General features: G+C 36.6%; 5 protein-coding genes across 11 annotated transcripts; 1 reads left to right on the top strand and 4 right to left on the bottom strand.

Moving 5' to 3' along the window:
* Nucleotides 1-105: 105 nt before the first annotated feature.
* On the bottom strand, nucleotides 106-2,028 carry LOC103848916 (F-box protein DOR). Its single transcript, XM_009125740.3, has 2 exons — nucleotides 1,684-2,028; nucleotides 106-1,543 (listed from the first exon to the last, which is right to left on the bottom strand). Exon 2 carries the CDS (start codon nucleotides 1,508-1,510, stop codon nucleotides 296-298), a length of 1,215 nt encoding a protein of 404 aa, XP_009123988.1. The 5' UTR covers nucleotides 1,511-1,543; nucleotides 1,684-2,028; the 3' UTR covers nucleotides 106-295.
* Nucleotides 2,029-2,301: 273 nt separating this feature from the next.
* On the bottom strand, nucleotides 2,302-4,396 carry LOC117133890 (disease resistance protein Pik-1-like). The gene is made up of 3 exons (XM_033290956.1): nucleotides 2,925-4,396; nucleotides 2,739-2,817; nucleotides 2,302-2,649 (listed from the first exon to the last, which is right to left on the bottom strand). The coding sequence occupies exons 1-3, from the start codon at nucleotides 2,997-2,999 to the stop codon at nucleotides 2,519-2,521; spliced, it is 285 nt and encodes a 94-aa protein (XP_033146847.1). The 5' UTR covers nucleotides 3,000-4,396; the 3' UTR covers nucleotides 2,302-2,518.
* A 313-nt stretch (nucleotides 4,397-4,709) lies between these two features.
* On the bottom strand, nucleotides 4,710-8,360 carry LOC103848915 (diphthine--ammonia ligase). Its single transcript, XM_009125739.3, has 12 exons — nucleotides 7,989-8,360; nucleotides 7,815-7,886; nucleotides 7,544-7,623; nucleotides 7,238-7,463; nucleotides 7,123-7,155; nucleotides 6,966-7,048; nucleotides 6,818-6,890; nucleotides 6,433-6,739; nucleotides 6,028-6,359; nucleotides 5,641-5,957; nucleotides 5,254-5,569; nucleotides 4,710-5,175 (listed from the first exon to the last, which is right to left on the bottom strand). The coding sequence occupies exons 1-12, from the start codon at nucleotides 8,064-8,066 to the stop codon at nucleotides 4,954-4,956; spliced, it is 2,139 nt and encodes a 712-aa protein (XP_009123987.1). The 5' UTR covers nucleotides 8,067-8,360; the 3' UTR covers nucleotides 4,710-4,953.
* A 441-nt stretch (nucleotides 8,361-8,801) lies between these two features.
* LOC103848914 (exportin-4) lies at nucleotides 8,802-17,611 on the top strand. Of its 7 annotated transcripts, XM_009125738.3 has the most exons (32): nucleotides 8,891-9,114; nucleotides 9,298-9,385; nucleotides 9,473-9,581; nucleotides 9,885-9,983; nucleotides 10,226-10,268; nucleotides 10,753-10,824; nucleotides 10,903-10,998; nucleotides 11,133-11,369; nucleotides 11,529-11,712; nucleotides 11,844-11,955; nucleotides 12,041-12,127; nucleotides 12,222-12,360; nucleotides 12,631-12,727; nucleotides 12,834-12,893; nucleotides 13,003-13,112; nucleotides 13,375-13,479; nucleotides 13,894-13,967; nucleotides 14,134-14,209; nucleotides 14,302-14,514; nucleotides 14,840-14,911; nucleotides 15,174-15,245; nucleotides 15,326-15,390; nucleotides 15,468-15,570; nucleotides 15,656-15,787; nucleotides 15,883-16,026; nucleotides 16,149-16,256; nucleotides 16,335-16,385; nucleotides 16,455-16,532; nucleotides 16,622-16,735; nucleotides 16,818-17,014; nucleotides 17,104-17,173; nucleotides 17,267-17,611. In XM_009125738.3, exons 1-32 carry the CDS (start codon nucleotides 9,022-9,024, stop codon nucleotides 17,453-17,455), a joined length of 3,489 nt encoding a protein of 1,162 aa, XP_009123986.1. In that variant the 5' UTR covers nucleotides 8,891-9,021; the 3' UTR covers nucleotides 17,456-17,611. The 7 variants fall into 7 exon arrangements, 3 of the variants coding, with proteins under 3 accessions (XP_009123986.1, XP_033146828.1, XP_033146829.1); XM_033290937.1 differs by having other exon boundaries at nucleotides 16,335-16,532; XM_033290938.1 differs by lacking the exons at nucleotides 8,891-9,114; nucleotides 9,298-9,385; nucleotides 9,473-9,581; nucleotides 10,226-10,268 and having other exon boundaries at nucleotides 16,335-16,532.
* Nucleotides 17,612-23,081: 5,470 nt separating this feature from the next.
* Nucleotides 23,082-24,976, bottom strand: LOC103848913 (RNA-binding protein 42). The gene is made up of 6 exons (XM_009125737.2): nucleotides 24,678-24,976; nucleotides 24,224-24,401; nucleotides 23,997-24,094; nucleotides 23,606-23,702; nucleotides 23,366-23,451; nucleotides 23,082-23,277 (listed from the first exon to the last, which is right to left on the bottom strand). Exons 1-6 carry the CDS (start codon nucleotides 24,885-24,887, stop codon nucleotides 23,221-23,223), a joined length of 726 nt encoding a protein of 241 aa, XP_009123985.1. The 5' UTR covers nucleotides 24,888-24,976; the 3' UTR covers nucleotides 23,082-23,220.
* Between the last annotated feature and the right edge of the window lie 1,804 nt (nucleotides 24,977-26,780).

Below are 26,780 nucleotides of genomic sequence, written 5' to 3' on the forward strand. Positions count from 1 at the left end.
AAAGTATGTAGGGGCTTGATGATATATCCACCAAACTGATGGTATATGCGTTCAGACCTGAAGATATCTGATAATTAAATTCTGTGTGTGAAAATAGTGAACGGATAGAGTAAAATAAAAACTTTTGTACTATTGGAGTTCATGTTCCATGGCTTCTATTGAAATCATTTGCTCCTTAACCGAAACATGTAATGATGATAAGGAATTTCAGAAGTAAGGTGACATTACAAGAGCAATAAACAAGAACACTACCGATAGTTTCTCCATAAAAAATCTTAAAACCTGATGCTTATCCTTATAATTCCATAAGCTTCACATCCTCCACATGGTTCGGATAGGTGTGAATAGAATACCCCATGCCACTCCTTAACGCTCCCACTCCTTGGATTACAACTCTTGTTACAGTCTCCTTGTCAAAATTGCAGTAGTAAACCTGGAAAGGGTCACCTGAATATTCGGACGACATAACAAATTCATTAGGACCAGTCACTCCAACAATCACTAACCACTCCTCTGGATCAACTACATCTTTCCACATAGGGGGCAATGTGTAAACACGTTTGGACCACTCATGTCTTTCGCGGTCTTCTAGAACCCACATCTTAACAGTTTCACTATCGAAATAATAACTTTTGCCCAATGGTACTAAAGCCAATTTACCGTTGCAGTCTAGCAGCCTATGATACAGTTTCCCTTTCGGAGGCTTAACAAAGCTGTACTTCTCAGATCTAACATCGAAGGAAACTATCATATGAGCGTGAATGTAATAGAAAACACCACCAATGCATATATTCTGTGTACCCGCAGAAGAAGGACATGGACATGGTATACCACGTTCAGCCATTCTCCATGTCAATTTCTCATCACTTCCTCCTCCTCCTGCTCCTAATGTAAGCACTTGATGCTCCATAGTTATGCCGTCCTGAAGCCAAATCATTCCCAATACCTTGTGTAGTTTCTCAACGGGATCATACCCGAGTAAGCTTACTATCCCAACCCTCTTCCTTGTCTTCACTTTGGGTATAGTAAGTGACTGTCCCGTGCTAGGGTTACATAACACCGACTCCTCCACCGTGAATCTCCTTCCATTTACAAACCGGTGACCACTAATACGGACACAGACAAGGCCATTGACACTTGCAGATATATCTTTGACAGGGTGATCAAAGGAGAAACTCATGTGATGATCGGCCGCAACAGACAACATCTCATCAGGACTCTGAGGTTGAGGTGAAGAGATGAAGAAGAGGTTATTACCTTCCCAAAAGGCGAACAGTAGACGCGGGCGAGCCTGAGACCTTGTCAAGCGCAGATCCCTGAGATCAGGACGGCCAAGTACGAAGGCCCAGGGCTTGGATACGCAACGAGAGATGGCAATGGACTTGAGGGATAGCCTGGAGAAGATGTCGATCGTGAGATCGATAGGGAGCGGCAGTGATGAATGTTGTTGGTCAGTATCAACAAGGCTGCTGCTGGTTCTACGATCCTTGCGCTGCCGCCGTGTTTTCATGGTCCCTTGGATAGCAAGCAACTCAACTTGTGCCTAACGGATGATACAACACATAATGTTAAACCAAACACGCATGATGATGAAAGCAAATCACTAAACACAATTGTTTTTGAGCTTTTCTGAACCTAAAGTCAAATGTGTATAGAATTAAACGATTACAGATTCAAACTTACTATCTTCTTTCAAGAGAACCGGCGAGGATGTACGTACGTAGGGAGTCTTGCGACGAAAGCAGCCAGGAGCGGAAGAAAATGACAACGTTCAGTAACCTTGTTGGAAATGGTCTTTCGTTCGGTTCATCTCAGGCAGGATAGGTTGACTTTGAAGAGGAAGATACAAGAGCTGGTCAAGGTTGTGTTATATTAGACACTCTAGCTGGGCAAGAAGGTTTGAAGTGGAAGAAGTAATTGAAAGGCGCTAGATGGATTAGAGTCTTTTGATCTATAGTATTGGCGTTTTTCATTTTATCAAAACCGAATCTTAGTTTGTTTGTGGTTTCTTGCTTTGCTTTGTGAGGTTTTATCCAGGGTAGGAAAGACGAGATCATTAGTGAGCACTTAGAAGAGGCATTGACAAAGTTATCCAAGCTAAAAAGATCTGCTTAAGGGAGTTTAACTGCTAGATAATGAATAAACTGCATTGATAAACTAAGATCTAAGCTAGTAAACCAAAGTAGTAGTAAAGATCGTTTTGGTTGGTTTAGTTTTCTCTTTTTTTGGGCATGATAATGCATCCAAGTAAGGGCGGTGTTGTATATGATCTAATAATGCTGTCACAACAACATTTTTATGTAAAGTTTAACAACCGTTGCTATATGGAATATTCATAAATCTGCAACAGAGTTGATCCAACAACAGATATCAAACTGATTTTCAAACAAGTGAAATATATCCATAAACTAGAAACTGGAAAAGAAAGCATGTCAAATGTTGCCCCCACAAGAACACATCATCATGAAACCAGAAAAAGAACTAGATATTGTTGTGTAAGAAAAGGGGATTAGACTTATTAAGAAACTTTGATGATCTCAGTTTTGCCTACTTTCTTCTTCAGAGCTCGGGCAAGAGCAAGTACATCCACTCCCTCTCCTTCCACCGTAAGCGTCTCTTTGTCTTTCTCCAACCGCACTCCCGTAACTCCTGAAAACGTAATGATTCTTTTTCATTAGGCTTTTGTGTTTTTATTTTATTTTTGTGACATGTTGTTTTGTTTGATTGTTTAAATTTACCGGATGTTCCTACTACAATCTTCATGGCTTTGTTCCTATATTTTTCACCGCTCATATTCACTTTCAGCACAATGGTTTGCTGATCACATGGCCAAAAACTCATCATAAAAAAAAATCAAGTGATGCATCATGATTTGATCAAAAATGGGAATGAAGAAAAGAAAATGGGAAATGATCTTGTTGTACCTTTGCAATATCTTGTAGCTGTGGAGAGAAACTTGAAATGAAAGTTTTCAGAACAAAACCAAGGAGGGTGTTCATAGCTATAGCTTGTAAAAGATATTGAAACTAATGTGATGTTAATGCCAACATTTAAAGAGGAGAGTTTTCATGTGATATTTGACACTATATGGTAAATTAATACCTCCCTCCTTAAGTTTTCCACTGATAGTAAACCATCACTATCTTTAACTTATCTATTTTCATATCTCATAAAAGCAATGTCTTGACCGTCCAGAGTTTCAAACTTGGCCATTTTGATTGTTTCTTAACCTGAACTGATCATTTGATGAAAGCAAGGGTTTAACTACCACCACAAAACAAAAATATGCACCAAACTGATGGTATATGCGTTCAGACCTGATGATATCTGATAATTAAAATCTGTGTGTGAAAATAGTGAACCGGATAGAATAAAATAAGAACTTTTTTACTATTGGGGTTCATGTTCCATGGCTTCTATGCGTTCAGAACATGTGATGATGATAAGGAATTTCAGAAATAAGGTGATATTACAAGAGCAATAAAGAAAAACACTACCAAAAGCGTTTTCACAAGCTTCAATGATGCACGAGCATGGTCTGATGCTTATCCTTATAATTCCATAAGCTTCAAATCCTCCACATGGTTCAGATGGATGAGAACAGAAGACCCCCTCCTAATCTGAAACGCTTCCATTCCTTGGATTCCAAGTCTTGTTACTGTTTCCTTTTCGAAATTGCAGATATATCTTCGACAGGATGATCAAAGGAGAAACTAATGTGATGATCAGCCGCAACAGACGAAATCTCATCAGGACTCTGAGGCTGAGGTGAGGAGAGGAAGAAGACATTGTTACCATCCCTAAAAGCGAACCATATACGCGGGAGAGCCTGAGACCTTGTCAAGCGCAGATCCCTGAAGTCAGAGTGGCCAAGTACGAAGGCCCAGGGCTTGATACGCAACGACAGATGGCAATGGACTTGAGGGATAGCCTGGGGAAGATGTCCATCATGAGATCGATTGGGAGCGGCAGTGATGAGTGTTGTTGGTCAGTATCAACAAGGCTGCTGCTGGTTCTACGATCCTTGCGCTGCCGCCGCCGTGATTTCATGGTCCCTTGGATAGCAAGCAACTCAAGCTAGTGCCTAACGGATGATACAACACATAATGTTAAACCAAACACGCATGATGAAAGCAAATCCTCTAAACATAATTGTTTTTGAGCTTTGCTGAACCTAAAGTCAAATGTTTATAGAATCAAACAATTACAGATTCAAACTTACTATCTTCTTTCTATTTTGGTTGATATATAGAGAGAACAGAGGCGGCGAGGATGTACGTATGGAGTCTTGGGACGAAAGCAGCAAGGAGGGGAAGCAAATGACAACGTTCAATAACCTTGTTGGAAATGGTCTTTCGTTCAGTTCATCTCAGGCAGGATACGTTGACTTTGAAGAGGAAGAAGATACAAGAGCTGGTCAGGGTTGTGTTATATTAGACACTCTAGCTGGACAAGAAGGTTTGAAGTGGAAGAAGTATTCGAAAGGCGCTAGACGGATTAGATCAGAAAGAAGGTGGCATTACAAGAGAAAATAAACGAGAACATTAACAAAGCCTTTTCACAAGGCCTCAGTGATGGCTCAAAAAGTGAACATCTTTGAATCCAATCGAGGCAATTCTGCAGAATGCAGTGGACAAGATCCGACAAGAAGAGTAAATAATATCCTTGATTCAGAATACTGCAACCTCTGCAGTTTTGCACTAACCATATTAAACAAAACAAACATCGTCTGGTTTTTTTCATTGTAAACAAAACACAACTACATATTGTTCTTACGGTAATGAAACGAGAATTCCAGAGCAAAAAAGAATTGTCAGCCCAAAAAATTGTGCCATTCAAGTGGCTAAGGGCAGGTAAGGCACTTGTTCAGTAAGTGGAAACCCATCGAAGAGGAGAGAGTCTGCTTAAAGATGATAAAAGTAAAGCTTTGTGTTTCTTGTGAGATAAGGAAAGTTACGACCTTAGGGAAAATAGTTCACATGTGATTATGTTGTCGAGCGAAGCAGAAGAATTTCCAGCACCAAGGACCGGGACAAGATTGAATGTAGGTTCTTTCGAGTCGCCAACTATACCTTCAGGGCTCATCTCGTTAAGCTCTTTGAATGCAGTTTCAAAAACGTTGAATAATCTCTTTACAGACACACCAAGACTTGTAGAGAAGTGTATCCTCAAGCTCTGCATCAACCAACACAAAGATATAAGCAAAGATTAGGATGAAAAGACTGACATTGTGTTCAAGAATCTCATTCTCACCGTGGTGTCTTTCCAAGAGAATGAATTTTCAGACAAGGTTTTGTTGAGAAGATATACACAGAATCTCGTTAGTCTCTCCAGTTCTTGTTCCTCTTCAGGTTCATGAAGCTTCTTCATCACTTCAGCCGAGATGGAGAGAACGGTCACACATATTTTCCCATCAACAACTCGTTTCTGCACACAATCTTGGTGCCATTCCTCTGGCTTATACCCCCAACAACCATAGTCTCCTTCACCAAACTGCTCTTGTCTTGTTTCATCTTCCGTCTCTGGATCTTCTTCAACGTATAAGACAGGCTTTACTTCAACAAGTGCCCTGCAGAACAACAGTTCAAAGTTTAAGATTCACAGACAAGTAAATATAAGATTCTTTGCCGTGTTAAATACCTTTTGGGAAGATCAGGGACAAGGATGTAAAGGAACATAGGATCAAGGACCCTCCGAGAAGACTTTGCCAAATCTAAGAAAGAAACAAACTTCTCATGAAGCTGATCCCTCTCTGACTGCTCCGTGCGTGCTGAACAGAACACCACAAAGTGAAGAGCTGATGAAGAGATTGAGCATCTAAAAGCCTCGGCTATCGCCTCACTATTCGTCAATGCTTGATTCAGCTCAGCAACTGCGCCTTCGTTTCTAAGATTCATCGTGGGAGGGTCAAGCCCTAACTGTCCAGCCATGTGAAGAACACCCTTATGCAAAGTAGCCTGAAGAAAAAAGTATTAACAGTAAAATTAGCTTCCTGATTAATAAAATTTTAAATTTTATTATTTTCACCTGACTATAAGGTCCAATGCAGCTAGGTGCCCAGGAGGAGATACTCTGTACATGGAGAACCCTTTTGCTTTGGTCATTTGCCACTAAAACCTCAACGTAAGCTTTTCCAAGACCAGCTTGTACCAAAGGAAGCTCTATTGTACTACGTGAAGGAACACCAAAAGGGCACTTCTCATGTGTGATAAACTTCACATACGTCTCATTGGCGACAGCGAACTCACTCATATCAGAGATGTAAAGATGAATGTACAAGACGTTTTGCCAGTTGAATCCTTGTTTCAGAAGCTGCGACTCGGTTTCTGTAAGAACGGTCTCAAGATCTTCTCTCAGACCTGTTCAAAGAGAAGCAAATATCAAGTTCATGTGGGAGGGCAACTTGAAGATTTAGTTTGATTCTGGAGTTACCTGTTGAAGATTGACTAGAACCTTCCACCCAGCAGCAAATGGAGAATGTGTTTTCTTTCCCGGTCTTTGAAACGCTAACTCTGTTTCTTGTATGTTCAACGGTTCCATTATCTGGTTGGCAAGTAGATTCTGGTGTGTTGGGACCATCTCCTTGTACCTCAAACACCAAACCTGGCTCCTTCTCCTCAAGAGAATTAGAGTCTTTCTTTTCGAGATGGAAGACCGTTGGATGAAGAACTCCAACAGGTGCAATAGAATCTGGAGAGTGTAGCACAACTTGAAATTCATCAAGCATGATTCTCGCATTCTAAAGAAAACGAAAAATTGTCAAAGCTACAAATAAATGTGATGAAACAATGAACACAACATTGTTAAGAAGACATACAGTGAAAAGCGGACAATCGAGAGTCAGAGTCTCATATTCTCCTCCTTCACCACAAACATTACTTCCATATAACCTTAAGTAAAGAAACATTCAGAAGCCACATAATCAATGTAACACAACTAGATAATAAAAGAGAACTGTGGCATACTCTTTTAACTTCAAAAGATGTGGTTCCATGAAAGCTAAGTCTTTCCCTAAATGCTTAGAAGGATCCAACCCTATTGCCGCCACCTGTTAAACATGAAAGAAAACCATAAACATATAAAGATGTTGATGTTAATAAAAGAATGAAAATATAATAGTACCTTGACTAGAATAGCTTTGATCCCATTAGCTATCTGCAAGTAAACGAAAACGAATTAAAGAAGACAAATTCACAAAAGAAAAGATTTGAGACTGAGTGTAACTTCTTTGGCTTACCATTTCCTGAAGAAGCAAAGTCTGATCTTGTTTCCACAAAAACGCCAAAGAAACAAGACCTAACCTTGAACAAATACTTTCCACACGCAGACGTTGGTAGTCTGATGCAATGGCGCCAGACGAAACTGCCGTGATGGAAGGTATCTGTCTCTTCACTTCACTTAACAAAACAAACAGATCTTCCACTTCATCATCTGGTGTCATTTGGTAGCTAAGTTTCTGATGCCTGCTCAGAATAATCCATTATGACAAAATCTCCCACTAAAACAAAAAAAAAAAGATTAGAATCTCAAATAAAAGCCTAACCTAGAAGAACCTCTGATTCTCCTTCTGAATAGTGGCACATTCATGCACTCTGCATAGCTCACAATAATCTGGTGGCCTACCTGAAGTAGAGACATTCAATCAAAGAATAAAATTCAGATTTTACAAATGATGGTATCAGATAAGAAAAAAAACCAAATCTTTCTTATAACCCTTTTTCAAATTCAATTAAAGTATCCAGCTTTACCTCACAATCATGAACATATATAAATCAAACCATTAAAGACAAAAGAAGAAGCAGACAGACTCTTACAGTCTGATACATATAGCTGTCTAGTTCATCGACAGAATCATCAACGGGTAACAAGTTAGCCAATGCCACGATCTGTTGAAAACACAAATACGCAAACCCCAATTGAGATTTAAGTTCATATAGTACAAAAAAAACAACAACTTCTTTGAGGTAGTTTCAGGGAAGAAGACGTACCTCGTGACCGTACTGGATACACTTCATCATGACATAACAGCTATCTTTGCCGCCACTGACTAAAGCCACCACCTTCATCTCTCTCTCTCTCTAGTTAGAGTCCTTGAGGTTCTTTCTCTGTGTGTAGTAGAGAGAGTCAAAAGACAATAGAGTTTGAGGGCGACTTTAATAAAAGAAATGAATTTTATATTATTTAGGAATATGGCACGACTTTTCTACTTGTTATTCGATTGGACCCTTTAATTTTTTTTTTTATTTGTCAATTTCTATCCAAATCACTACTAAAAGTTTTGGAATCTAGTTTAGGTCTTAATCCAACTGCTAATGCATATCATGAAACTGTAATTGAACCTCCGAGCAAAGACTAGCGTTTTGTAGACTACAAAGCCTTGTTCAATTATTACCCAGCTACTAGTTATGGGCATATTACCCAAAATCCGAAAACCAAATCTGAACCGAACCGAAAAATCAAAACCAAACCAAAAATTACAAAACTCAAATGGATTCTATTTCTTTAAACCAAAAAGTTAAAATTGAACTGGAATTGAACAGCAAAACCAAATAGATACCTAAATATTATTATAAAAAGCAAAAACCCGACCCAAACCTAATATTATCGTGAACCAACGGATCTGATCTGAAAAGTGTATGGTTCCTAGACGGGTCCTAAACACTCCCCCAATCCGAATTAATAACTCGAAAACCGAATAACTCGACCGTACCGGAAATTTGAGTGCCCATCACTACCAGCTACATTGGTTTTGGTTCAGATTAATTTTCCAAAAGTGTGTATCAAATGGGTTTGCAACCTAGGTGGACTGGGCCATGTGTTTCTTTTAATTACTTCAGATATAATTAATTGGGCTATGTGTTGGGCCACAGATTGGGCCCGCGACACACACACCTGGTAAAAACATCGATTCCCCATCTCCCCCGGTTCTCTCGCCATCATCGGATCCCTTTCTCCGCCATTCACTCTCTGCTCACCGCCGCCACTTTCCTCCTCCGATCGAATTTTCCTCTTAATACTCCGATGTTTAACGGAAGCGCCGGAGGTGGAGCTGAGGATTTGCCTCAGCTTCAATCCACCATGCGCGCGATTGAACTTGCTTGCTCTTACATTCAGGTTTCGCTTTCTTCCTTTATACTTACTCACTCCATCTTCGTTTCCTCGTTTATCTGTTTGGATTCCTAATACATCGGAGGAAGCTTTAGCATTTATGAGCTTTTTTTTTTTGGTTTGCTTCATTTTGAAGTCACAGGAAGTTGTTTATGAGTTTTTGTGAATTGATTGCGTTTCTCTTTGCAGATAAATACTAATCCAGCGGCTGCTGAAGCTACCATATTGTCGCTTCACCAGTCTCCTCAGCCATACAAGGCGTGCAGATTCATTCTTGGTAAAATTCGGAATCTTACTGCCCCCAGTGAACTTGAAGTTACATCTGTTTGACTGAAAGTGTGTGTGTGTGTTTTTGTACTTCCAGAAAATTCTCAGGTGGCGTCTGCTAGGTTTCAAGCTGCTGCAGCTATTAAAGAAGCAGCTATCAGGGAATGGAGTTTTCTATCCACCGAGGATAAAGGGGGTTTGATTAGGTTATTTTCTCTTCTTCTTTTTATGTTATTTTGTTGATCAATGCTTAAGCTTCCACTTAGTTGAACGGTTGGTTATCCTCTGTTAAGTTTGTATTTTTGTTTGCTTTGCGAATCAAATGGGAGCATTCATGCTTTGCAATATAGTAGTAATTTTAGGTTACTGCAACATTTTACTTCTTGTTTTGTGGTTGGTATGGACACGCATCATTGTTACCGTCATTAAGAAATTAGAGGTTTTCTTATGAGTTGTTGGCTCATAAAAGGAAAACTAAAATTCTGAGATATGGCGATTTCTTTCTGCAGCTTCTGTCTTGGCTACGTCATACAGCATGCTAATTCATCAGATGCCTATGTGTTTTCAAAAGTATCTTCTGTGGCTGCGCAGCTGATGAAAAGAGGCTGGTAAGCTGCGCTGTTTCTGGTATTCAGAATAATAAGTCGTGTTTTTAGATGCTGGAAGTTAGCTGTCACTTCTATGCATATAGAGGATTCATGAAATTAGTTGTTGGTCACACACGCTTATAACTGACAGCTTCTGGAAAAATAGAGTAGTGCAAAGAAATCTAGATATATTACTCCTTTTTTTCTTTTTTCTTGCTTAGTTCATCTTAAAAACTTCTAATCTGAGTGAATAACTCTTATAGGCTTGAGTTTACTCCAGCCGAGAAAGAAGTCTTTTTCTACCAGGTATCTACATTGTATTGCAATTTTTGGGTCTCTTTTTTTAATTTTTTGTATCTAACATTTTGATAGAATTAGCTGCACATATTGTTCAATTCGTTATCCTGCATTTTATACACGATAACTTATTTGATAAAAAAAGAAATTGCATACTTACATGATACTCACACCTTGTTAACTGTGCCTACCGTAAAAGATATGGTCTGGGGAGGATGTAGAGTAATTGAGTAGGTTGACTAGTCATCATTGGGGTGACTAAGTAGTAATTGATCATTTGCTCCATAGTTTAGCTAGATATGTCTTTCGATGCTCCACGCCTTGATAAAAAGATATTGGGGCTTTCAAATAGTTTGATGCTCTTCATGATATACATTGAAAATTGCGGAAGTGCGGCTATCTATATTAAAAATACAACGGAATTGTATGATATTAATGTTTGTTAAAAGGATCATGGTATTGAATTGCTTTTGGCTTTAATTGCTTTTTACAGATTAACCAGGCCATTCTTGGTTCACGAGGCTTAGATGTGCAGTTCATCGGTATTCATTTTCTCGAATCCTTGGTAATGATCTGTTTAGAATTTTTTTTTTTTTGGCGTTATATGTATACCATATGTATGCTCATAGTTTCAGTATCTCAGGTATCTGAATTCTCACCCTCTACTTCAAGTGCCATGAGTCTCCCGAGGGAATTTCATGAAAATTGCCGCAAGTCGCTGGAACAAAACTATTTGAAGGTACTCTTAGGATTTTATTTGCTTTCAGATATTGTGACACCCATCAACCTTTCGTCTTTGGAAGAATGATAGCCTGTACCAAGGGTTCTATTACTAAAACTGTGCTGTTTACTTCCGATGGTTTTCAATTGCAGACTTTCTATAGCTGGGCACAGGATGCTGCTTTAAGTGTTACAAATAAGATTGTGGAATCAAATTCTGATGTCCCTGAGGTTAAAGTTTGCAATGCTGCGTTGCGGCTAATGCATCAGATACTAAATTGGGAGTTTCGTTACAGCAAAGGTGGCACAAAGGGCAGCATTAATGTATTCTCTGATGGAATGAGATCTGATACTGCATCATCACGGAAGACAGAGTGTGTAATAGTTCAGGTAGTTAATGGTTATATTTAAGATATATTTCATGTTCTTCAACTTCATTAACTTGCCGAAATCCAGAGATATAGTAAGGGGTGATTCTAGCATGTCAAAGTTTATACTTTTATATAAGACACTTTCATTGACTCTTACCTTCAATGGTTCTGATTGCAGCCTGGTGCTTCGTGGTGTGATGTTTTGCTTTCAAGTTCACATGTTGGATGGCTGATAAATCTATATTCGTCGCTGAGGCAGAAGTTTGCTTTTGAAGGCTATTGGCTAGATTGTCCTGTTGCAGTCTCTGCTCGGAAACTTATTGTACAATTGTGCTCCTTAGCAGGAGAAGTATTTCCTTCCAGTGAGTATTCTATGCTTCTGTAACTTTTACTAATTACTCTTCTGTTGAATACGTAAAGAACGATGGATGTCCATCATCTCTACCTTATCAAGATATATATTTCTCTGTTAGTGACTTGTTCAATAATCTAGACAATGCACAGATGCGAGAGCAGCATCTACTCCTCCTTCTGTCAGGGGTGTTACCCTGGATTGATCCTCCTGATGTCATTTCAAAGGAGATTGAAGAAGGAAGGAGTGGAAGGTTAGCTGTTCAACACTCTAACCCTGCTTGTTTTCTGTGTCTTGTATTCCAACTTTAACGTTGTGTCCTCACATTCTTATTCCAGTGAGATGATTGATGGTTGTCGCGCATTGTTGTCTATCGCGACCGTTACTACTGCTGTTGACTTTGACCGACTCTTGCGATCAATAAGGTCTTTGACAATTGACATGTTACCTTCTTTTTGCTTTTATAAGCCCCTTAGCGATTGCTATTCATAAATAGTTGGTTCTTACCTGTTTCTTCAGGCCCTTTGGTACTCTTACACTATTATCTCTGTTAATGGGTGAAGTTGTGAAAGTATTATTGGCGAATAGTAATGATAAAGAGACTTGGAGCTATGAGGCGCGCGACATCTTGCTAGATACCTGGACAACTCTCCTTGCTGTGAGTACGGTTAAGATTTTTTTTTTTTTAAAAACAGCTACATATATTTATAACATTATGCATGGTTGTGTTCATGAAACTCTGTGGCCATATTTGGTTAGTTTTGGCTTACTTTGTGATTGTCAGGCTATTTATTAATACCTGTCATCTTCTCCAGCCAACAATTTTATGTTTGAGAATCTAGGGGAACGATACAATTTAAAAGTTCATTTCTTCTTCTGACATACCAGTGGGCAATGTTTGACTAATGTTTGTGATGATTCCTGTTAGTCAATGGATGGTTCTGGAGGTAATGCGTGGTTGCCACCTGAAGGGATGCATGCTGCAGCTAGTCTCTTTTCACTGATTGCGGAATCTGAACTAAAATGTAACGATTCCGGACTGTTGCCAGTGCCACTGCCTAACAACTTTTTGTCGTTTGGTACTATTTTCATTTTCAAATCTATTTACGAACTGCAATTTTACTCCTATAGTGGCATCTGCGTCAGCTACAACTGATGAAGATGATGCTGACTGTCTGGCTTCTGTATCTGGTGAGCAAAAGAATTGCAATTTTTCCTCTGATTTTGATTTTGAAGCCAGTCTTAGAAGGCAGATGTGCTGCTATTCTTTTCTCAAAACTTTTATATCATGTTCTGGCAGCCATGGATGAAAGACTAGGCTCTTATGCTCTCATTGCGAGGGCAGCAGTGGATGCTACAGTTCCGTTTTTAACAAAACTTTTCTCTGATCGTGTTGCACGCCTCCATCAGGTGCTCTTGATCGACCTTCTTTTAGAATACAGCGAAAGCCACATTTCTTCATCTACTAAACACACTTGTTGGCCTATTTTTTCTTACCCTGACTTTTAGTAGCTAACATATAAAAATACACCTGCATCAAAGCTTTTTTTCTATTGATCCGAAGTTTCAGCTTTGTCTGAATTACAGTATCTTACATATTTTAAATTTATGGACGAGTTTTCTAATTTGTCCTGAGAGATTGCTTTTGCTTATCTTAATCTTCCTGTTTTAGGGCAGGGGCACTGTTGATCCGACCGAAACTTTGGAAGAGGTCTATTCTTTACTGCTGATAATCGGTCATGTACTTGCAGATGAAGGAGAAGGGGAGACGGCCCTGGTAATTCTTTATTTTCCTGCCTCTCTTTGATGTTATCACTAAAAGGAAGACGCCAACAAGCTTTCGTTACATTCAGTTTTACCTGTCTACAATGATAGATTAGGTCTCAATTCATAGTGTTTCAAAAAGAAAAAAAAAAAAGGTCTCAATTCATATTTTCTTTCATGTTTCATGTTTTACTGATATAAGGTATCTGTCAAACAGTCACACTGACGTTCCTTTCCTATGGAAAAAATAAGAAACGTTTTACCACAGATATTAATTTCAAACTAATGGTTCTTGAATTTCTTAATATACGTAATGGAAGTCCTTGGAGAATCAGTCTTATAAGTATTTTCATGAGGGCTGTTATAGTTTTGTTTACATATAAATTCTTTCCAAGAGTAATTACGAGATGGTTTTATTAATAACCAGGTTCCTGATGCCTTGCAAACTCATTTTGTGGATGTTGTAGAGGCAGGCAACCACCCTGTTGTGTTACTCTCAAGGTAAGCTTTAGTTAAGCCTTTCCCGACTGGTTATTCTTAAATTACCGTCGAGGTATTTGTAAGAGTCTTGAACTTTACTTGAGATTCTAGTGGCATACTAATATAAAATTACATATTTTTCACTGAACAGTTGATGACTTTTGGTTGTCTTTTTTTTTTGTCGTAGCTCAATTGTAAAATTCGCCGAGCAATGTTTGGATGCAAATATGAGATCATCGATCTTCAGTCCTCGGCTAATGGAGGTACATTTTTACTAACTCCTGAATTGGGTAAATATGAAGTTATTGCAGTCTGCTATCTTGTTTCTATTTATTGATTGGAGAAACATACGTAGGCAGTCATATGGTTCCTTGCAAGATGGTCTTTCACATATCTTATGCTCGTTGAAGATTGCAATTTGGGTAGCAACCAGCTTCAGTCTCTACCTTCCAGAGCATGTTTATTCACGTTTTTCAATGAACATAATCAAGGGAAGTTTGTCCTTGATATAATTGTCCGGATCTCCTTGACATCGCTCATGTCTTACCCTGGTGAAAAGGATTTGCAGGTAATAATCTTTTGTCCTATAAACTTTGTTGATTTTGGAAACCATGTACCATGTTTTTTTTACTGTGTACAAATACTATTTTTGGTATGTTAAATGAATATATTATTCAGAGTTGTTTGTGAGGGGGTCTAAGCTGATTCAAGAAATCTCGAACTTCTTTGACTCTACAAATTTTGATGACTAAAGACTTTAGGCCAGGGAATCCAATTAGCTATAGCAAGATTTCTTTTAGAGCTTAATTTGAAGTTTGTTATAAGCAATGGTTATAACTGTTGGTTACTTCCATTTCACGTATTCTTCTAATCTTTTTTTCCGCACTCTGCAGGAGTTAACATGTCATCAGTTACTGCATGCGCTTGTTCGACGAAGAAATATATGTTTTCACCTTCTATCACTGGTGAGTTCAGAAACTCGCCATAGACGTGGGACATTTTTGAACTTCATTTCGTGCTCCTGCGTTAATATTTACACGCTTGTATTTTAGAATTCAGTCATTTTTCATTGCATGATATGGCTGCTAGAAAAGCTGTTAGTCTAGGAATCGCTCTTCTTATTTCAGTTATCCAATTGAAAAAGAACATGTTCATTAATAATAATGTTTGTAGATTAACTTATTCCTGCCTTTATTTAGTAACTGACTCTGTGTGTAAAATGTTCAGGACTCCTGGCGCAACCTAGCAAATGCTTTTGCTAATGACAAAAGTTTGTTCTTGCTAAATGGTGTTAGTCAGGTATAGTTCCCTAAAATTTTCACTGTGGTTAGTTTGTTCACGTATATTCTGTTTCTTGAAATGATGTTACTTTTATTCAGCGTTCATTAGCTCAAACGCTTGTTCTTTCTGCTTATGGAATGCGAAGTTCAGATGCATCAAATCAGTGAGTCTCCAAATTCTGCCCACTTCTTCCCTTTTGAATTTGGCCTGACCGATAACCTTCTTTTTATTTTCCATAAGATATGTGAAGGACCTCATGGCTCATATGACATCATCTTTAGTGGATTTGGCCAATAACAGTGACCTTAAAAATTTGGCTCAGCAACCTGATATCATTATGCTGGTGAGGAAGAATAACACTTGAAAACATAGATTTAGTGATTTCACAATCCTTATAAACAGAAGTTTTCTATCGAATTTTGTGTTAGGTGAGTTGCGTGTTAGAACGGCTTCGTGGAGCAGCAAGTGCCACTGAACCCCGGACACAGAGAGCAATATATGAGATGGGCTTGTCTGTTATGAATCCTGTGCTCCGTCTTCTCGAGGTTTACAAACACGAGGTATTGTTCAGGGCCTATAACCTATCTTAACAGCTTTATACATATGGTGCACGTCACTCAACCTGTATTCAAAATCCATGTGTTTTATTGCTTAGTCTGCAGTAATTTATCTACTGCTTAAATTTGTGGTGGACTGGGTGGATGGGCAAATATCCTACCTAGAGGCTCATGAAACAGCTGGGGTTGTTAATTTCTGCATGAGTCTTCTACAAATATATTCGTCACACAATATTGGGAAGGTAAGTGTGTTTCCCTATCTCTTCCTTACTTCTCTGTTCAATCTGAGCGTCATTCCTTGAAAGCAGACAAGATAAATGTTTGTATAACTTCACTGACATACACTTGCTATAATCCATCTCAGATATCATTGTCCCTCTCGAGTACCTTGCTTAATGAAGCTAAAACCGAAAAGTACAAGGATTTACGCGCTCTGCTTCAGCTACTATCTCATCTATGCTCAAAAGATATGGTAAACGTTCTTTTATTTCTTTGCCCTCACTGTAGAAACTTGACACATTCTTCTAACAAGTGGTACTATATTTTGCAGGTTGATTTTTCATCTGACAGTATCGAGACACAAAGCACAAACATATCCCAGGTAAAAAAAGCAAAGTTAATTAAGATTAAACTCTACAAGAATGGTATGTGTAATTCTTTGACTTTACAGGTGGTGTTCTTTGGCCTCCATATAATCACGCCACTTATAACTTTGGAACTCCTCAAATACCCCAAGCTTTGTTTCGACGTAAGTCCTTGAATCTACCATTGACTGATCCTATCATAGTACTTTTACTGTTATAAACTTTTCACCAACGCCACAAAAAAATTCTGCAGTATTTCTCGCTCATATCACATATGCTCGAGGTTTACCCGGAGACGCTCGCACAACTCAACAGTGATGCATTTAACCATGTGCTTACAACAGTTGACTTTGGTCTTCATCAGCAGGTGGAGTGAATTAAGTAAATCCCTTTTGTTCTTGGTTTACGAAAATGTTAAAAGCAATGCTATCTATTGATATGCTCAACAGGATGTAGATATAGTCACGATGTGCCTGAGAGCTCTAAAGGCTCTTGCGTCATATCACTACAAAGAGACAAAAGCTGGCAACACGGGTTTGGGGTCACACGCGGCTGGACAAACAGATCCTAATGGAGTATTCCACGAAGGAATCCTGAGCCGATTCCTTCGGAAACTACTTCAGTTTCTTCTTTTTGAAGATTACAGGTACCATCACTATATTCAACCCAAATCACTTAATAAGCTTATAAGTCTTAAGGTTTACTCAAAGTTTGTTTACCGGTTTCTTATTACAGTACCGACCTAGTCAGTACAGCAGCAGATGCCTTGTTCCCTCTTATCCTCTGCGAACCGAACCTTTACCAGGTCGGTCTTTAGTTTCTCTCTTTATAAACATAAACCGAGTTTCCATGTCTGAAACCGTTGTAACGTAAAGCAGTTTGTGTTATTTACCTTTAGGGACTGGGCAACGAACTGATTGAGAAGCAGGGGAATCCCAACTTCAAAACGAGGCTAGCGAACGCTCTTCAGGTACTCACGACATCGAACCAGCTATCGTCATCCTTGGACCGTCTCAACTACCAAAGATTCAGAAAGAACCTCAACAACTTCCTCATCGAAGTTCGTGGGTTTCTCAAGACAAAATGAGCAAGTTTCAGAGCTAAGGAGGTCAAATACAAAATTGAATATTTTAGTTTTTAGTTTTGTTTCCTTTCAATAATACTATGAATTAATGTGATATGAATTAATATGATCATTTATCAAAATTTTCTAAAAGTGCGACTATTTTCTTTTAATTGGTTATTGATTCAGCAGAGGTGCTATTTTAAATAGAGTAAATACCATAGATAGATAGCACTAAAAACATTGGTCACTCAATCTTTTTGTCACAAAAATAACTTAAGAGAAAGAAAAAAATCAGAACAGTAATCTACATTTAGACCAAAAGAATGTTTAAAAATAATATTTATTAAGCAAAAATAAATGAACTATCCTCCGATAGAAATTGCTTAAATAGCACAAATTAGAAATCAATTTTCAAAAGTGCTCTAACAATTGGATTTAGGGTTTAGTGATTATTGTTTAATGTTAAGTATTCAGAAAATGAGATTGGGTTTATAAATTTCTATAAATAGTTCTTAAACATTTATAAATGATTTAAAAAATTAGTTCTGTCTTTTTCATCATAAATTTAGATTATATATGAAAATTGACATCATTTTTTATCTTTAAATTGACATCATTTAAAGATAAATTTGAAAAGTGGAATCAAGTTTGTGGTAAAATTAGAATTTTCCAATAGCTGTTTTTTTTATTTATATTGTTCTGATATTTTACTCATCTTTTACTTGTATTTTTCTTATATTTTTTTTACAGTATTAAAATTTTGTATATCTAAAGTTTATTTTTATACTCCACTTTTTAGTTTTAACTGAGTTTTGGTGAATTTGTTTTGGTTAAATTATGCATACTTTTTCGTATTTTCTGATTTTATGATTTAGTGATTGGAAATATGTAAAAAAATTATCGGTATATTATAATATACACAATTTTATAAGAAAATACAACGGGGACATATGGAGTTCAGATCTGAACAAAACAAACAATTTTAAGAATTTAGATCATCAGTATTATTATTAATTTAATCACTTTACAAAAAAAAAGAAAATTAGATACATTTAAAATGAAAATCACACAATCATTAACTGAGCTGCTATCTCAACCAACAACAATAACAACCAAACAAAGTCAAAGCAGATGGAATTCTACAAACCCTAATTCGAATCCCAAATCTCAACACGCTAGCAATCGTCCAAATTTTGAATACATGTGTTTGTAGTTTGTATATTGGAAGAAAAAATCAAAACTTAAACAAACTGGTTTCGTTATAAAAGTAATATTTTTCAAACTGATATAATTTGCAATTCCATAATATTTTCTGATATAAATCATGTTTAGATTGAAAATATAAAAAAATGATAGGATGATAAATGAGTTACCGTCCAAAACGTGAATAGTCTAGGCTGGTGGTCATGATATATCTCGGGGAAATCTAATTTAAAATCAAAGTTAATTTTAATTAAACAGTAATTAATACATATTATTATATTATTTAATTTAAAAACACTATAATTAAGTGTCTGCTAACTAGCTTCAATCGAATTGGTGTCTGATGTTTTCCGTATGAGCCCGAGGCTAGTCAAATCTGGGCTAAGCTTAAGTCGTCAGCCGACTCAACCATTGGGTCTCACACGTTCAGTGTAGCCCGTGTCCCATATATTTTCTGTTGATAGTCTTTGAACGCTACCGCATACTATATATTGGTTTTGATTAATTATACTAAAGACATATTTTATTTGATTATATAATCAGGTTTTACTAAATACATCATGTTTGCGAGTGGGGTCGGTATGGTAGACTTTCGGATGATATTTGCTATGAAACGTCTTGGCATCAGTCGAGTCTCTTCGGACCGGTTACGTTCATGCGAGACATGTCTTGCCCGTCTTATGCCAGAACTGCAGGGATTTTGCATTCTTTTATATATCTTTTGCATGGCACTAGGAGATTCCTATACAAATACAAAATTATGGGATACAATAATATGAAAACAAGAAAATACCTGAAATATATGGTCTTGGAGAAGCGGATTCCGTAGGGCTGGCTGATAATGACAACTGATACAGGCAATCATATAACCATCAGGGCTCTCTCCATATTACCAAAAAAACAAACTTAGTTTTGTCAGTACATGAATGGTCAACATAAACATCATACAAGTTTGGGGTGGATCTCAAGCTAAGCTGTCATGAGAGGGAAACGAAGAGAAAAACATATCTGTTTAGTTTGAGAATTTGTTTCTTTTATCTTTATGAAATCAAAGAAAACATATCATATAACAAGAGAAACAGAAACATATAAACTCACATCTTTGTATTAAAAACACACAGAAAAAATTCAGAAACATTGTATATATATTATTTTCGCGTGACAAGATTACAAGAGAGGAAGGGAAGGACAATTCTTACGTGTTTTTGCTTGTGGTTAATGATAGCAAGAAAAGAAACTTTTATATCAAGTGCTATGTATTACATTTACATAACTTACATTAAATTGTACCTTTTTATTTATATTTTTTTAATAATTTGCTCATCTTTTACTTTTATTATTCTTATCTTTTTTTTTGTAATATGAAGTTGAAAACAAACCCATGTTGTATAAAATTATGCAACAAAATCTTGAAATTAACTTGTACGTAAATTTTATATATCTAAATTTTCTTTCTATACTCCACATTTTAAGTTTAAATATGTTTGGTGAATTTCCACGTTGCGCGTATCATGAATAACTAAGTAATAACTTTTATATACAATTTAGTTTGCATATGATCTGATGATTTTTTTTTGTCTGGTAGATATTTTTTGACAAATATATTAGCTAGATATTACTATTAAAAATATTATGTACGTATACTTTCTTTGTGATCTTCCTTGATTTTGTACTGGAATCGTCCTTTCAGAATATTGTGTTATATTAGCATCCTAAAACTGCCAACTAGTATCATCTTTATTTTTATCATATTTAAAAGAATTTTTTGGCGTCTCCCATGGTATTGTTTAAAAAAGATTACTCGTTTTTAAACTATACTAGGTAGTCGTCCGCGCTACGCGCGGATAATTGATTAAAATTTTTTGTTGCAACCAAATTTTATTGTTTGAATACCAACAACTCTCCAAGTGGTCTTCGATGTAATGAATGATCTCCTGGTTCCACACGTGAGTTTGAGTTGCAGAATTACTTTCCTTAAAAAGAATCAATTCAGATGAAGTATAGATAGCCTGACTTATAAATGACATATCTCATAAACCATTACTCCTTTTGGTATGAAACCAATTCGCCGCGTGCTCTGGTTGAGTTGAGAATCTATAGCAACTGGTTTCACGGTTAAACTCTTCATGGTTGCAAAGATATCCTTCTTTGAATGCACCTATGTCGCTGTTGGCTCCAGTGTAGCTTGTATGGTTGATCTCATGAGCTGGTGGTCCAGCTACTGACTTGAGGTCCTCATCATTTCGTTGTTGTTAGATCTAAAGTAGAGCGATGACTTCGTGTATGGGAATTTAGTTTTTTTCTCCACATAAAGCTTTGTATGATGTCAATGTTGTTGGTGTTAAAGTAGAAGCAAGTTTTTAGTGTTGTTACAAAGAAAAGTTTCTGTAATAACAAAAGAAAAAAGGGTAAATAGATTAGTATAAATTTAAATGAGATATCTTGTTTGGATACTATAAGGAATCATTCTTAGGTAATATAAATTGTTTTCGAGTGTGTCATAGTAATAAGAACTATTTTTTGTTTAAACTTTGAGTGCTACTGAGAGTTTTATTTGTAGCAAATCTTAACAATAAATTTGACATAATAATTATCTTTACTATATTATTTTTATATGATCGTGGAATGCTTTAAAATCAAGGAAATTAGTTCTTTTAATATTACAATAAATAAGTTCAACTCAAACCTGTTTTTAATGTTAATCTTTGGGTTCTTATAGGTTTATTTTATTTGGTCAATCATCTAGTTATAAGTTGTACTGAATAGTGTTCTTACTCTTTTGGCTATGGCTTTTAGACCCATTTATTGATTTGGGAAGTGAAGACAAAGTCGTAGGAATTCAAAGACAATTTGTAAACTAAACCACATGCACTAAGAAACATTTTTGTTGACTTTTTCTCAATACCAGGCTCAATAGTGATGTAAGTGATCTGCTTCATTACTTCCAAAGAGCTGAAGAGGTCGATTACCCGCTTGTGAGCTTAAATATGTCCCTTGTGTTTGGTACCTACAATACATAAAACAAAAAAAAAATCTAGGCTCCCACAACATAGGTCAACTAAATGACAAACTCAGACCAAAGTCGGATTTGAATCACAGCAATTAAGACTGGAGACTGGAAAATATATAATCACTGTTGTACAATGACTGTCATAAGGTGCTCATTTATATTTATACAGAAAACCAAGTGTAAAATAAACAAACCATTTACATTTTTTGATGTAAACAAACCTAACGATAATAAGATAATTCATGATGTACACTGCAAGAAATATATGTACTAATTTTTATCTCTGTAACACTTATGAACGCCAAATACTTGGTGAAAATATTTGGTTTTTTTTTACGTATGTGTTGCTAACGTGATTTGGGTTCTCAAATTGAGATTGAAGAGTATTAGTGGAGGAGAAGACGAAGCCACGAAGGAGCTTCTGTCGGAGTTGCAGTGACGGTAACATCGTCGCTCGTCACCACCACCACGATTGCCATCTCTCCCATCTGCCATAGCTTGTCACCACCTCCACCACCATTGCTTCTCAAATCCGTCTTCGCCTATCTCAGTCTTCATCGGAGTCGTGACCACCACCGTCATGCTCGCAACAATCATCTCTTTCTTCGATTCAACCCTTCAGTCGTGATAATTCATAAGATCTACATACAGAGCTTGACTCAAATCAACCTATGTTACGATTCAACCTCTCTGGATTCAACCCCCTCTATGTCTCTCAATCTCTTTCTCTTTCGGCCATGATGAAAGCTCTCGATTCAGCCCTTGATTTTTTTTTGTGCTCCTGTTACGGGAAGCTTATTCGTGAGGTTGTTTCTGTTCTGTTCGGATTCTTATTTTTATGGAGATATTTTTATTTGAAGAGGGGGATGTGTGAGTAATGAAGGTAATTTGAAGAGACATAGCTATTGTCGATTGAGAGAGAGAGGATGCGGAGAGGTGCTCCAAGTTTTGTCTGGATGATTAATTAAGGAGCTTTGAAGATGCATTGTTAATTGGATTCTAACAAAATATGAATTATATTGTGGACTGTCGTATATGTAAAATGGGTATAGCTGAAAAGAAATCTGGGAAGAGGCTGACATGTAAACTTGATTGGTCGGGAATATTTTAGCTGACATGGCACCCTTTAGAAGCTCCAAAAATACCTTCTATTATATAATAGTAGGATATGTTAGAGAAACATTAAAAAAAAACTTATTATTCAAACAAACATAAATAAATGACGTTGTAGCTCATACAAAGAACATACAAATCTTTGAACCACACTGTTATTAATACATGTTCTTGTTAACTCATAATCATTGTAGAACAGACAACATAATAGTCGTTCAAAGATTTACAACATACAAATCCTCAAATAACTAAAGAAATAAATTCAAGTTCGATCAATTTATTTCTGACAGTCTTTCCAACTCAGCTGGTTAAGTTAAGAAATAAATTCAAGTTCAATTTATTTTTATATAAAATGATAGTGTAGATTCAAACTTAGTTGGTTACAAGTACAACAATGGTACGACAAAAAAGTTGAAAAATACAACGATATCTTCTGCTTTTTTTTTCCCATGGGAACTGATCACTTGTGGAGTACGCTCTTCTTCTTCACTGTCTTTTGTTTCTTATTGCTATGATGCTGCATTTACCATAAAAAAGAATCATGTTCAAAATCAATAATTAAGTTGCTAATTTATCTATCAAAATATACGAGACAAGACATTTGCCTTTTGTCTTTCTGCAGCCTCCTGATCTGTTCTCTCTTTCCAGCTGCTCTTTCTTAATTTGATTGGACGATTCCCAACATACTTACCTGTGTATTCAATAAGAAATCAATGGACTTCAATAAATTTTTCAGTGGCAGTGATTATGAAACAGAACCATATAACAAGTTCTGAAGAAAAAAACAGTGAAAAAGATGTCAAGATGTAGCAAGACATAAACAGATACTAAAACCAGATGCTTACCATTCATTTCTTTTAGGGCTGCAGCTAGATCCGCAGGATTTAAGAAACTCACAAATCCATAACCCTTGGTTTTACCAGTCCGCTTATCTCTGATGACCTGTCATGAAAGATAAGATTCTTATGTTCTGTAAAAACTTTTAACCACACAAAACAAACTCGCACTGAATACTTCTCTTTGTGAATTAAGTAGTCACGATCCCTATATCTAAGGTCGATATGTTCTGTACAAATCACAAATGCATCACAGTTGAAATTCTTAGCAGTCCAACCAACTAGAGGAAATAAAATTTACTGCTATCTAAAGACTTCTTTCTCAATATATATTCAGACGAAACCAAATAGAATCATCATATAAACACGAAAAGGAAGAGAGAGAGAGATACACACTTACCTTGGCCATATTGAAGGTGGGGAATCGAGCAAACGCCTTGGAAAGAACATCATCATTTACTTCATTCCCAAGATCACCACAAAACAAGCGATAGTCATCTGGCAAATGTAAAACAGGGACTTGTAAGAAATCAATTCTAACAAAAGAGCAAAGAACACCCAAAACCTTATCTCTGAACAACTCTGATACAATCTTCAAACTAAAAAAAAAACAATCAGAGAACTTACTGTCAGGCCACTCTGCAAGAGTAGGATCCTCCCAAGACTGCCCAGCAGCTTTACGAGGAATAGCTCTCTTCTTAGTTTCCGCCTTGTGTTCCGTTTCGCTACTAGCCAAAGCGGCTTTCACATTCTCAAGCGCTTCCGGTGTGATGGTTTGTGCATCTCTCTGGAACAACTGATGCGCCTGCCAATACACACAACAACCAAATCAAACAACATTAAACATAAACATCAATAGAAAACACCAAAATAAATAAAACCAAAAATAAAGATCAAAGCTTTAACTGTAAATCATGTGAGATTCGTCATCAAGATCCAAGCTTTCATCACACAATCATAAAAGGAGCTGCTATCTAAATTCAAAGTAGAGAAATTTCGTAAACCCTAATTCAAACCCCCAAATCTCAAATCCGCAAAATTCAATTCGAATCAACAATATTCCGAATCCACAAACTCTTACCTGGTACTGAGGGTAAGAGTACACGGCGGGAACGGGGCCAATAGGCTGAGGATAGACCGTAGCTCCGGGAATGGTAGCAACCGGAGGAGGCGACGGCGCCACGAAGGGCTGTGGAGGCTGGTAAGGCGCGGAATAGTACGAATTCGCAGCGTATGTGTACTGAGAGGCTGAAGATGATGAAGAAGAAGCTGAAGACGGCGGGATTGACATCGGAGAGATCGTCGAGGGTAAAGAAAACGCAACCGAAACGTTTCAGGCTTTTTCAGACGAAGAGGATCGAGGCAAGTTTGATTTTTAAAGTTCTTTTCCACATGTATAAAGCTTCCAATTAGAAAATTCTGGAGATGGGCTTAAATATATGGGCCAAGCCCATTAGTTTCTTCACAAATAGAAGACCATTAGTGGAGTAAGTTAACTGAACCGGTTAAGACCTGGTTCAGTTGTGTTCTATTTCTATCGATCTATATATGCTTTAGTGCATGTGGTTGGTTTCTAATAGTCTTCCATAATTTTTCTAAAATTTTTTAAAAGGGTGAAAAAAGGAAAGCAAGAGACTCTCTTGGTTGAGAGTGTATGGAATAACATGAGAAACTCTTGAAGAATATGAGATTATAACTGGTTTAATATTATTTTATTTATTCTATAATTTAATTCTTTTAATATTATATGGATAAGAGACTTACATAAAAATTCTCTCTTGATACTAATACCCTTAGATGCATAATATCGTTTACCAATACTATAATATTTTTTAACCATCTATTCTAACAACTTTGTAATGATTTCTCTCACAAAAAAAAAACTTATATATAATTACGGGTACATGTGCACCTATAGTGTTCACCAGTGTTATTTTCAAATTCGATTTTTTTACCAATCATGTTCCTTGTTGGTTTTCGTAACCACAAATTCTGAAAAGACCACCAAAAAATATATGGTCAACAGTCCAAAATTGTAGTGACATTAAATTGAAGTACTATATTTATTTACTTATATACGGACTGAATCTGTACAAATGTGGAAGACTCTGAGATATAAAAAAATGCAAGTGGATCTAAAACACTATTAAGACGTGGCCCCTCCCTGAAAAAAAAATCCACAGGTTTTGCCAAATAAAGCAAAAATAATAATTTTCATTTAATGCTATTTTCTTACAGCTACAAACCCTACCTCGTACGGAAGCATAAATTTCATTCGTCCATGTGGTTCAATAGCCATAGCCAATCTCGCGGAAACGAGTATATACGATTTTTTTATAACTCTGATGGCTCAATGCAACTGACTATTCTACGAAGCTTTTACTAATGTCAGAGATACACACGTGACGCAAACAAGTTACACGTTCTCTTACCCTTTTGGTCTTGACCGTTCTCGATTGATTGTTTTTTTTTACCAAGACTGATTGTTAAGAGTGAAAAAAAAACATTAGACAGCGTGTTTGGTGGTTAGTTCAATTTATATATCCTGTCTAATAATTTCCCAGTTCGTTGCCATTGCAGTTTGCAAGTTCAAATTCAGAAATTCAAATACAATTACAGTTTCACTAATAGCATTTCTACATATTTGATAAGGCTTGAGCAGAAGCTATAATTTCCCTATGCATTTCATTTGGATGCTCGATTAATAAATACTGTTTGAACCGTGTTTGTTTTCATCACTAGTGCAATATTGCTATATATGAGCAATTCAACCATATTAGACTAGCTAGTTTTGTCACAAATACGCAGTTAGCAAAAGAATCTTTTTAAAATAATGAAATTTTCGAAATGGTTACATGTAACCAAAAAAATCATAGAACAACAATTTTGTGAATTGGCTGAAAAAGAGATAGGTTTACGAGGAAAAATATTGTTTGAAAAATCGAAAATTAAAAAAAAAAGTATAGTAACACCAATTATTATAGTTTTTGCAGAAACACAAATGAGTTATTGGTAATTTAGGATACATAATAGAAATAAATATTTTAAAAATATTCTAAATGTCAAATCCAAGGTCGGCTAATAAGAATTTTGTGTCGCAAGATTAGCTGTCTTCAATAATTGAAAATATGATCTTATTTTGTCTTTTTGTAATAATAGATCGGCTTTAGGTGATGGATTGATT

Source organism: Brassica rapa, chromosome A05 (genome assembly GCF_000309985.2).
Source record: "Brassica rapa cultivar Chiifu-401-42 chromosome A05, CAAS_Brap_v3.01, whole genome shotgun sequence".
NCBI lineage: Eukaryota > Viridiplantae > Streptophyta > Magnoliopsida > Brassicales > Brassicaceae > Brassica > Brassica rapa.

Bases quoted from the DNA above. Each gene is read 5' to 3' on its own strand.
- LOC103848916 (XM_009125740.3), bottom strand. From the start codon at position 1,510: ATGAAAACACGGCGGCAGCGCAAGGATCGTAGAACCAGCAGCAGCCTT.
- LOC117133890 (XM_033290956.1), bottom strand. From the start codon at position 2,999: ATGAACACCCTCCTTGGTTTTGTTCTGAAAACTTTCATTTCAAGTTTC. The intron at 2,818-2,924 runs GTACAACAAGAT...CCATGTGATCAG, and splicing joins AGCTACAAGATATTGCAAAG to CAAACCATTGTGCTGAAAGT. The intron at 2,650-2,738 runs GTAAATTTAAAC...TTACGTTTTCAG, and splicing joins GATTGTAGTAGGAACATCCG to GAGTTACGGGAGTGCGGTTG.
- LOC103848915 (XM_009125739.3), bottom strand. From the start codon at position 8,066: ATGAAGGTGGTGGCTTTAGTCAGTGGCGGCAAAGATAGCTGTTATGTC. The intron at 7,464-7,543 runs GTTAGGCTTTTA...TATTCTGAGCAG, and splicing joins AGAATCAGAGGTTCTTCTAG to GCATCAGAAACTTAGCTACC. The intron at 7,156-7,237 runs GTAAGCCAAAGA...GTTTACTTGCAG, and splicing joins CTTTGCTTCTTCAGGAAATG to ATAGCTAATGGGATCAAAGC.
- LOC103848914 (XM_033290937.1), top strand. From the start codon at position 9,022: ATGTTTAACGGAAGCGCCGGAGGTGGAGCTGAGGATTTGCCTCAGCTT. The intron at 16,533-16,621 runs GTAAGTCCTTGA...AAAATTCTGCAG, and splicing joins ACCCCAAGCTTTGTTTCGAC to TATTTCTCGCTCATATCACA. The intron at 17,015-17,103 runs GTACCATCACTA...TTCTTATTACAG, and splicing joins CTTCTTTTTGAAGATTACAG to TACCGACCTAGTCAGTACAG.
- LOC103848913 (XM_009125737.2), bottom strand. From the start codon at position 24,887: ATGTCAATCCCGCCGTCTTCAGCTTCTTCTTCATCATCTTCAGCCTCT. The intron at 24,095-24,223 runs GTAAGTTCTCTG...TACATTTGCCAG, and splicing joins TCTTGCAGAGTGGCCTGACA to ATGACTATCGCTTGTTTTGT. The intron at 23,703-23,996 runs GTAAGTGTGTAT...CTTTCATGACAG, and splicing joins CCACCTTCAATATGGCCAAG to GTCATCAGAGATAAGCGGAC.